Source organism: Triticum urartu, chromosome 5A (genome assembly GCF_056163025.1).
Source record: "Triticum urartu cultivar PI428250 chromosome 5A, HENAU_Tu73, whole genome shotgun sequence".
Classification (NCBI taxonomy): domain Eukaryota; kingdom Viridiplantae; phylum Streptophyta; class Magnoliopsida; order Poales; family Poaceae; genus Triticum; species Triticum urartu.
Genome location: NC_141877.1, coordinates 635,509,965 through 635,520,795, shown reverse-complemented (window position 1 = coordinate 635,520,795; position 10,831 = coordinate 635,509,965). Strand labels below are relative to the sequence as shown.

The window sequence follows — 10,831 nt, the reverse complement described above, 5'->3', positions numbered from 1 at the left end:
TTCAAACAAGTATGGCTACCCAGTTGAGCCACAGACCCACCTGGTTGATAATGCCGCGTAAAGTCTTAAGAACCAAACTCAGCGCATATCCGAATGTTTCAAAAAAATTGTGCGCAAACAGTTCTTTTGAGAAAAAAAGTGAAGGCCATCTGAAACAGCGAACACTTTTCGAAATTTTGAATAAAATTAAAAAAACTCAAATATTTCGATGGATGCAAGCAAATTTTGAAAAATCTGAACATTTTTTAAATACCCCCAAAATAGAAAGCAAGAACATTTTTCAAATTTCAAATCAATATTTGGATACAAGAACATTTTATAAAATTGGGAACATTTTTTGAAACTCCCGAACAAAATTTCCAAACATGAATAATTTTTTAATTTGCGCACATCTTTTAAAACTCCCGAACAAAAATTAAAACGTGAACATTGAAAAACAGGAAAAAAGAAAGAAAAAAAGAAACAGAAAAGAAAAATGAAAAAATAAACAGGAAAAACCCATTGAAAAACCGGTTCAAGAACCTTCTGGAAGGTTCCCAAAACCGGCAGGAATCTTCCAGAAAGTACCCAAAACCGGCACCGTAGCGCGTGCGCTATCTCGTAGTTGCGCCGGCCCGTCTTGAAACAACGACAACTTGACGCAATGAGCGTCCGTCAAGAAATTCCTTCCGCCTTGTGTCCCCGGGCCTTTTCCTTTTAGCGGGCCAACGTATTAAAACTGTTTTGAGAATGTTCTATAGATCTGTTGGACCGGTTTAGAATTTTTCATGTGTTATTTTTTGTTTTCTGTGTGTCTTTTATCCATTTTTCCGGGTCTCTTCTATTTTTCCTTTTCTTTTCTACATCGGTTTTCAGCCGCTTTATGTGTCAGTATTCAGTGGTTTTTTTCTTCTTTGTCTTTTCCTTTCTTAACAATACATGCCTATTTTGTTTTCATACACCCTATACTTTTTTTATACTTCTAGAACATTATTTTCATTTCACATTAAATATTTTTCAAATAAAAAAAATTCATTTTTTCATATATCTGTTTCAAATTATATTTTGAATACACATTGAGAAAATACAAATACGTGTCGAACATTTTCTCGAATGGTACAAAACATTTTCATAAGCAACACAAACCATCTTGTTATATTGCACAAACATTATTAGAAAAATGTCACAAATATTTTTTGAAACATGTGAATATTTTTCTTAAATGACATGTACATTTTTTGAAAGGTGCGAAGTTTTTTGAGTTGTCTGGCTCATGCACAAATATTTTTTGAAACATCCAAACATTTTTTAAATCTGACAAATAATATTTTAAATACTACTAGATACGTGCCCGTGCGTTGCCACGTTGGCTCATGCATGTAAGTAATTTAATGTGATTAAGCGGCATACCAGAAGGTGCGATGAAATATGACGTGGAATTGAGTGGTGTAATTCCACGTTATTGCAAAAAGTAAGTTAATTAAGGTGGAGTTGATGTAGTTCTACAAAAGATAAGTAAATGAATGTGATTTAGTGGCGTACTTGGAATATGCAGCCAAATATTGTGTGGTGGAAAAAACCGGCTAAATGAAAAGAAAAATCAATGGAGGAACCCGTTGTGGGAGGGGCGAAACGGTTGACGAAGAGTTCTGCCTAGCAGAAAAAGAAACGCTACTTAAAAAGAGATAAACACTTATTTAAAAGTTTTTCGAACACAATTTTTACACTGCTTTTAAAAAATTTCTAATACGCAGTGAACAATTTTTAAAATTAAAATAAAATTTCCATTTTAGAAACTTAACTAAAGGTAATAAAAAATAAAAATGATGAAGGAGAAAAACCAATGCCCGTCCTTCGCTGGGCCGGCTCCAATCACGATTTTTTTTAATCCGCGAACATTTTAAAAAATCATGAACATTTTTTGAATTCACAAACATTTTATGATTCCTTGAATTTTTTTGAAAATTTGCAATGTTTTTAAATCCTGAATTATTGTCAAGAGAAAAAAGGAATTGAAAAAAACGAAATAAAAAAACAGGGGCCGTCCCGCCACACAGATGGGCACACCGTAAAATAAGAAAGAAAAGGAATATAAAAAATGCAAAAAAAACGAAATAAATCCTGAATTTTTTTCTCACGTGAAGCAGACCATGTGAAAAGGACAGTTGTATAGTCTTTTCTCATTCCAAAAACTGAAGCAATTGTGCAACAATGCACAGGTTAATGAAGTTTAATTGTTGTTGAGCTTAATGAAGTTGTAGCTCAAGGCGCCGGTTCGGAATGGGTTCGAAAACCTGGCAGTGGGACGTCGGAAACAGAGTCCAAGAGAGAATACTACCACAACCCCGAATAAAAATCAGATGAATGTTTCCAGGGACACAGAATGAACTAGAAAAATAAACATACACACGTGTCAACCAGACATTGGACAATAAATAATGCGACCTTAACTGAAATGAAAATCAGACGTCTAATTTTTTTTTCGAGAAAGTAAGTCAGACGTCTAATGATTAGACTGTCACATACAAAAACACAAGAAAGTTGCACTGTGCTGCTGCCTATATGCAAATCAAAAAAGTAAGGCTTCAGACCAGCAACAGAAAAGAGAAGAGAAGGAATAAAACTGGAAAAAGAAAAGTAGAGATAATATTTAAATATTCCGAAGAAAAAAAAATGAAAAAAGTGCATGAATTTTGAAAAGCATTCATGGAGATGGAGAGCTTGACCAATCAACTGAACATGCGCAATCACTGAATCACATCGATCACCTTCTACTTCTCTGTTGCTCAATCACACACCAGGATTCTTTGACATTAAACAGCAAACCACTGCTGGCAACACGAAACGAAACAAAACTAACCGAGAGAAGCAATGGACCGGAGCAAATAAAATCAGGGGGAGATCAACCCAAAGACAAGGAAGAGAGCCCACTCAAATTACTTACACAAATCCTTTTCGAATCGTCAAGCAAACCCCCCTTCAAGTTTCCTGAATGAGTTGCCCCAAATGAGCACAAACTAAACTGGCCAAGGGAGGAGTACATACATGCTAGCAAGCCAACCTCTGAACAGAAAGAGCTCTTTTCTTTTCCATGATCAAACAAAAGAGTTTTGACTCTGAATGAATGTTACCAAATGGAAATGGATGGAGTTCAACAGAAAGAGTTGTCACTCTGAATGAATGAATGCTACCAAATGGAAATGGATGGAGTTCAACAGAAAGAGTTTTGACTCTGAATGAATGCTACCAGTATAGCTTCAGAAAGCCGGTCGGAGGAAGGCCCCGACCATTACTCCGCATTCTCCGCGTCTCTTGTACGCAGAGCTGCAAAGAAATATGCACGTTGGGCTGCATCAATACGCGTGCTGGCGCCAAGCGTGAGCGGCGGCCTCAGACAGGCGAGAGGCTTTGCGACGTGGACAACATCGCGGCAGTCTCTGCTGAGAAGGAACTCCCGGGCGACTTGGTAGCCGTCCACAAAATGAGGAGCCTCTGTGCGCGCCAGTCGGGTAAGACCAGCGGGGGCGGCCGCAGGTTCTGGGTCTATCTTCATCGACTCCAGCACGACGGCGTCTCTGAGGATGTGTAGCGCCAGCTCCAGCTGGTCCTTCTCGCCGTAGAACCCCGTGATGTCGACCGACCTGAGATGGAAGTGTGGTTGGGAGGGAAGGCTCCGGAGATGCCCTTTATCGACACTATACCGTGCATGCTGGCAGCGCAGCCACATCTGTACATAAATTAAGTGAAGGATGTGACTACTTTGTGTTTAGCAGTCTCAAGTAGCTCATCAATCTGTGTTAAAAGAAACAGTTTTGCTAAAGAGAGCTGCTATACATAGGACAGAAATCCGTATGATTTTTTGTACGACCAGACTCATCCGGTGGTGTGGGCCCAAATCTCAGGAAACGTGCCTGTGTCTTCTCGTATGAAATCGTATGAAAAAATCATCGTATGCAAGGCAGTTTCGTTTGCTAAAGCACATCTAGATGTGCCATAAATATTGCACATCTAGGTCCTATGTCATTGAACTTACGTCAAGATTCGTGTGAATATTTTCTTTTTCTTCTTTCTTTTTCTCTTTATTCACTCACTTGATGTGCAATAGACGATAGGGACACACCCAGATGTGCCCTAAAAGTCAAACTATGTTGAACAGGATTCTGATTACTAGATAATAAATGTCATATTTATTTCAAAAGCACAAGTGGGGTCGGCTAGAAACAATAATCGATTTTCTAATGGTTACTACAGTAGAATGAAAGTTGAAAGGCCAAACTTACGTGAAATTCCAGCTTTTCCAAGAAAGGAGCAGCAACCAGAAGGCAGGCAAATTCAAGAATATCACTTGTCCTTGTCCCACACACGAAAGTCAAGTCCAGTGTCAGGTGCTTCAAATGAACAAACTCGTGCAGCTTTCCTGGCGATGTAGCCATCTGAATCATCACACAAATAAATAGACAGGTAAGAAAGAAAACAATAAAATCGGCAATGAGAATTGTGCCTAATATAATACAAAAGGCGGAAATCAAGAACCTTCCCCTCACGGCATCTTAGAGTCAGAATCTCGACACGGGGCACATTATGACAAAGTTTTGTGAACATGTACTCTAGAGAATTAGTACAGATACCCTCCAGCTTGATGCATATATCTGCTAGAAGTAAAGTTCCAGGAGGCGATAACGATATTATAGATGGGCCTCTGTACTCCAGTTTTGCCAGACCAAAGTTTAACTCCATTGCTTGAAGCAAACGGCAGTCATATACTTGCAGATGCTTAAGCTTGTTTGAAAGATGAGATATTTGTAACCTTGTGAGCATCCCACAACCAGCGATTCCCAGGAACTCCAAAACACTAGTGCAGTTGGACACCAAATGTTGAAGGTCGCCGTCGGTAATATTCGTGTCTGCTAGGAAAATCCGTTTAAGGTTCCGAAAACCCTTGCAATCCGCAGGCACCTTTAGAGAAACGGAACAGAGTTTTATAGATTGCAGGTGTAAGCTTTTACTGTCATCGAGAAGCCGCAAATCGATTTTATATGGATGTTGGTGTGTAGCTGAGAAATCGAGAATAAGTTGCTTTGCCTTGGAAGCTATGGCAAAGCGGACCCATCCCTCTATCCGATCCCCATGCTCATCGTCACATGGAGCCTTAAACTGAATGTTGTCAACCCCTGCACCACTGTGTTGCTGCAGGACTGCATCAACTCTGTGAATAAACTCTTGTTTCCACAGCCTAACATCGTTGGGTCCATTGGTACGAGGAGGAAGCGGCAACATTGATCTAAGAGTGAATTCTAGATTTGAGTGGCAGCGCCAAAGATGTTTCCAGTGTTCCGACAGTATGCTCGTCCGCACGGCTTCCTTTATAGGCAACCGTGACAGGATGCTGCAGAGAATGTCCTACAGCAAAGGCATTCAGATAGTTGCACATTGATAAGCAAACTAAGTTGTTGTGCATTGTGAAGCAAAAGTAGGAGGAGGACTGCAAAAGTAGGATGATGCAGATCTTCATAAAAAAGTCTTGGTTTTCTTGCTAGACTTTTAGAATCTGAATCTGAATGATGTCCTAGATTTGTGAATCAATAGGAGTATGATTCTTAGTTGGAATTCGATCGATGTTGCGGGAGAGCAATAATAGTACTTACGTAGGTAGTAATAAGGAGAGAGGCGTTGGTAGCGTACCGTATGTATAGGCGAGTGGAGGACGGATCTGGTGACGAACGAAGCAGCAGACACGCGAGAGATGGACCGAGATAGAGATGGCAATTTTATCCATGGATCTGGATACCCATGGATACCCGACCCGGTTGGGCAAGGGTATGGAGCACATTTCTGCCCATGGGTCCGTGGATATGGATACCCACGAACAGCCGGGTTGGGCATGGTTATAGTTTGTGCTCCATGGATATCCAATTGATACTCGTATGACATGTGGGGTCATATGCTAGTGACAGTAGAAAGAACGAATCAATGGGAAATGACAGGAAATATGCAACTTGTGCCATGAGCTATATGCTACAGAATCAACCTCTGGTATGTCACACTTAAGAACTCATCGTATTACTTGTTACCTATTTATGCATGTAGCTTATGTTGTCATTTGTGAGTGAATGATGATGAGTTGATTTGATATTTGGGAAGGCTTCATGCTGACTTTTCTATGCCCATGGAGCTCCATGGGTATTTGGGTATCCAACGGGTTTGGGCATGGGCACAAGTTATGCCCATGGATAATTTGGTGGATGGGCAGAGGGTAGGAACATGGGTCATGGCTTGGATTTGGACCAGCTCCACCTGCCCCAAACCCGACCAATTGCCATCCCTAGACCGAGACGCATCCAAATTCAGGGGCTGTTTGGTTCTAGGCCTAGGAGTGCCATACTTTGCCATACAATGTTTGCCAAACTTGCCTAAAGTTAGTTCTTCAAAATGAGAGCCACAAGTTGACAAGCCTAAGGGAATCTTGCCACACTTTTTGTGTGTATATGATGTGGGACCATAGTGTGGCTTGCCTAAAATATGGCTTGAACCAAACACACACCTAAATTGGTCAAACTTAGCTAACCTTAAATGTGCCAAGCTTTGGCAAACTTAGTCTCAAACCAAACAGCCCTTCAATCCACCGCCGCCCCAATTCTATTCTAGCGGCAAAACCAGCCGGGCGATGCTCGGCAACGTTGAGACGGCCAAGGTGTGGCCGGCGGCAGCTCCTCTGCCGTGGCGCCTGGCACGGTACAACTGCCCTGCCCTAGGCTACGGGCTCATATCTCTACCCTGGCCAAACCCATCCAACGGAAGCTGCAACTTTTTTATTTATTTTTTAAACAGATTCTTTTTGATAGAAATTCCATCCATCCATTATATAACACGGCTGGACAAGTCAACAGTTACAGCGTCTGATACAAAATTTGGAAATTGGCCAAGCCAGATTTCACAAGTCCCCATATCTAGAGCCTACAGGCGTGCCATATATATGCAGCTAAAATCTGAGCAGCCTGATTACAAGACCTTGGACAGTGTTTAATAAATATAAATACATCAGGCACACAAACCCTTGGCTGGAACTTTATTTTCCTAAACACAACACCTAAAGCAGATAAATCATCGGCTTCAGAAGAGACGGCGTGCTTCAACGAAACTAAATCAGTTTCTAACATCACCCCTCACAACCAAGACGAGTTGCTGTGTTTAGCTTTTCTTCCTTATTGAGATCAAGAATGTCCTCCATGAAATTAATTAAACGAATTTGAAAATGTAATAATTGGAGTCTGTTGGAGTTGTGCCGAATATAGTGTACAAGGTAGGTTACAGTTGGACTTGTAGTTGTATTGTGTTTAGAAAGGATATGGAGTCGTGTCCTAATAGGACACTTGTATCCTAGGCCTCTCATATATAATGGGGGTAGACACACGATGTAACATATGCCAACATAATAGCATCGGAACGCAGGGGAAGCCGGCGGCATGTGCCGGAGTCCAGGGCGACCGGGTGCGGTATTGTAGCGGTGTCACGGGGAGGAGCGCCCGTAGTCAAGTCCCGGGGATGTAGCCATATCGGTGAACCTCGTTAACAAATCTTGGTGTCGTACTTGTGTGATTGCTTGGTCCTTGGATGATTGACGGTATGCCTCGGATTTATTCTAACAGAGTCTGACACGTTCGAGTTGAACTTGTCTCCAAATGGCTCTCACTCTTTTGCACTTTAGAAAGCAGTGGCCTCCACCCTCATCATATCTATGACACACATGACAGATGGTATCAACTTGCATACCTTTATGATGCAGTTTTTTGCGCAATGGTAGGATGTAGTTTGTCACCAGCCACAGAAAGTGTATGGCTTTATTTGGAAGTGGTAGTGCCTATAAATTTCTCCATTTGGAATCACTCCTTTCATCAACTGCATTCGAGGAATATGTTAATCCAAGCGAAGATTCTCGATCTCTAGTGGCCAGTGCTACTCTATAAGCGGATTTCATAGAGAAAATATCTTTTTTGTCAAAATGATAGGCCCAAAGTTGAATCCCGTGTATTTGTGTTGAGATAGAAAGGTTTGTCAGGAAAATTGAGTATCCTGTGTATTTGTGTTGAGATAGATTAATTCAGCCACTCTTGTTATCAGATTCTTTCCCTTTTGCGTGAACACTCTTCTTGTAACTCCTCTTGGGATCCAAGGGTCCTCCCAAATCTCAATATTTTCTCCATTACCTACCCTCCAGATAATGCCCCTCTTCAAAAGTTGAATCCTCTTAAGGATACTCCTCCAAGCATAAGAGATACCACCATTGGGGTGGCTTCTAACAGTGATTTTCCTGGGTAGTATGTCGCACTTAGGACCCTGGTACACAATGATGAAGGATTATGTAGTATTCTCTAAGCCTGCCTAGCTAGCATAGCAAGATTAAGGCCTCCTTTGGTTTGGAGGAATTTTGTAGGATTTTCATAGGATATGATTTCTATAGGAAAAATTCTTTTAGAGTCCTTTGGTTTGTAGGAATGGAATCCTATTCCTATGAAGGAATTCTTCCTATCCTCCACATTACATAGGAAAATAAACATTAGCCTAGACTCAATGGAAAAAATCATCTTCTTTCCTATCCTACTCATAGGATTTAAGATGCATGTCATCTTATTTTCTATGACTTTTCTATTCCTATGATTTCCCTATCCTATGAACCAAAGGAGGCCTAAAGGAGTATAAAATTCTAAAGCCCAATCCGCCGTCTTTCTTCAGTTTCACCATTTTTTCCCATGACACCTAATGGATTTTGTTTTGCTTATCCATTTGGCTCCACCAATATCGCCCCATCGTGAAGCTCAGTTCCTCGTACATGGCCTTTGTTATGTCGAAGCATGCCATTGTATATGCTGGTATTGCTTGTGCTATTGCCTTAATTAGAATTTCATTTCCCGCTTTTGACAGCATCTTCTCTTTCCAGCTTTGTATCCTTTCCACACTTTCTCCTTTATATACCCAAAGGTCATTTCCCTTGCTTTCCCAATGTAGGTTGGCAACCCTAGATATTTTATGAGTTAAAAGCACCGGGAGTCCTACAACTTGCCGAGACTGTGATGGTTTGGTCCTATAACTTGCAAAATGACCCTACCCAGTCCAACAACTTGCACCAAATGTGCAACTTTGGTCTTGGACTAATCACAGAGTGACAAGTGGACTCGTCGGGCCCGAGCCGGTCAGCATGCGTTTTTGCAAATAACCCCCTGCCTTTCCTTAGAATCAACCCGCAGCCACAATTAATTAGGGGCAACTATTTCTTGTTTATCCTAAGTGAGTCTCCTTTCTTATCTACATTGAGAATGATCTAGCGTCAAACTTTAATTCTGATGGCGACGGCTAGGGGACAAATACAGTGGCAAGTATGACAGTAGCATCGGCGAGGCGTATAGCTACTAAGCGTCGCACTACCGGAACAGGGCTCTAAGCCGACAGCCAAATGTATGCCGACGGCCACCGTCGGCCTAACCCGAGCTATGCCGACAGCTAGGTCCTGGCCGTCGGCGTACAATGGCCGTCGGGCTATCCCCGTCTACGCCGACAGCAGCCGTCGGCACATAACAGCCGTCGGCTTATCCCAGACTACGCCTACAGCTGCCGTCGGCATAGATGCGGGCCCGCCGACAACACTCATCACGGCCGGCTAACGACGTCAAATCTATGCCGACGGCCGTGACGGGTGGCCGTCGGCATAGATACGGGTGACACGTCACCGATCCAGAGCACACCGACCAGGACATATGCCGACGGCAGTCGTCGGCATAGCTGACACGTCATCGATCCGCGATGCTGTCCATCTGCCCTGGCCGCAGCTATGCCGACGGCTTTGCCGTCGGCATAGTTTTTTTTTCTTTTTTTCTTTTTCCCATATAGTATTATTATTATTATTAAGCATACAGTATGTGTTAATAAGCATACATATAGATTGTGTTAATAAGCATACATATAGTATGTGTTAATAAGCATATAGTATGTGTTAATAAGCATACATATAGTTTTTTTTCTTTTTCTTCACTGTTTTCTTTATTATTATTATTTAACTAACTTACATACAGAATGTGTTAATAAGCATAAATACATTATTTTTCGGTTCTGTACAGAGCGGTGTGACCCCCCTCACGAACGGTGCCGCCGCCAGCCGGCAACTGGAATGGGGAACAACCGCATCGGGTCTATACGAAGGGGACTTTGCTCCAAGTGTTCATATATATCGGATGACCTACCACAATCAGATGGTGTTATGCCATGTCCGAAGAGGCGGCACGCATCTCCGGGGTGTGGCCCCGTCACGGACGGCGCCGCCGCCGGCACCTGGAGGGGGGGGAGCGGACGCGTCGGGTCTACATGGAGTGGATGTATCTGTGGGTTTGGCCCGGATGTTGCTCCCGGGTGTCCTTATGGGCGGACCTGACACAACCGGGTGGAGAGGTCCACTGGTCAAAGCCCGTCCGTGCAAAGTTAAAGGGCTAGATCCCGTGGTCAAACGCTACAGGGTTAGCCGGGACGGGGGCCCTGGGGGGTAGCAATGCCACCGGAGCGTCGTATCGGGCCCTCATACATGCGGGGTGGTGTTGTGGCATGTCCGAAGAGGCGGCACGCGTCTCCGGGGTGTGGCCCCCGTCACGGACGGCGCCGACGCTGGCACCTGGAGGGGGAAACGGACGTGTCGGATCTACACGGAGAGGATCTTGCTGTGGGACTGGCCCGGATGTTGCTCCCCGGTGTCCCTTTGGGCCGACCTGACACAACCGGGTGGAGAGGTCCACTGGTCAAAGCCCGTCAGTGGGAAGTCAAAGGGCTAGATCTCGTGGTCAACCGCTCCAGGGTTAGGCGGGACGGGGGC

At 43.1% G+C, this 10,831-nt stretch overlaps 1 protein-coding gene across 1 annotated transcript; it reads right to left on the bottom strand.

Annotated features, from left to right (window-relative positions):
• Positions 1-1,318: 1,318 nt before the first annotated feature.
• Positions 1,319-5,271, bottom strand: LOC147973605 (uncharacterized). Its single transcript, XM_087525050.1, has 3 exons — positions 4,513-5,271; positions 4,260-4,412; positions 1,319-3,706 (listed from the first exon to the last, which is right to left on the bottom strand). The coding sequence occupies exons 1-3, from the start codon at positions 5,254-5,256 to the stop codon at positions 3,269-3,271; spliced, it is 1,335 nt and encodes a 444-aa protein (XP_087381176.1). The 5' UTR covers positions 5,257-5,271; the 3' UTR covers positions 1,319-3,268.
• Positions 5,272-10,831: the final 5,560 nt, after the last annotated feature.

Bases quoted from the DNA above. Each gene is read 5' to 3' on its own strand.
- LOC147973605 (XM_087525050.1), bottom strand. From the start codon at position 5,256: ATGTTGCCGCTTCCTCCTCGTACCAATGGACCCAACGATGTTAGGCTG. The intron at 4,413-4,512 runs GTTCTTGATTTC...GTGATGATTCAG, and splicing joins TAAGATGCCGTGAGGGGAAG to ATGGCTACATCGCCAGGAAA. The intron at 3,707-4,259 runs GTAAGTTTGGCC...ATTTATGTACAG, and splicing joins TGGAAAAGCTGGAATTTCAC to ATGTGGCTGCGCTGCCAGCA.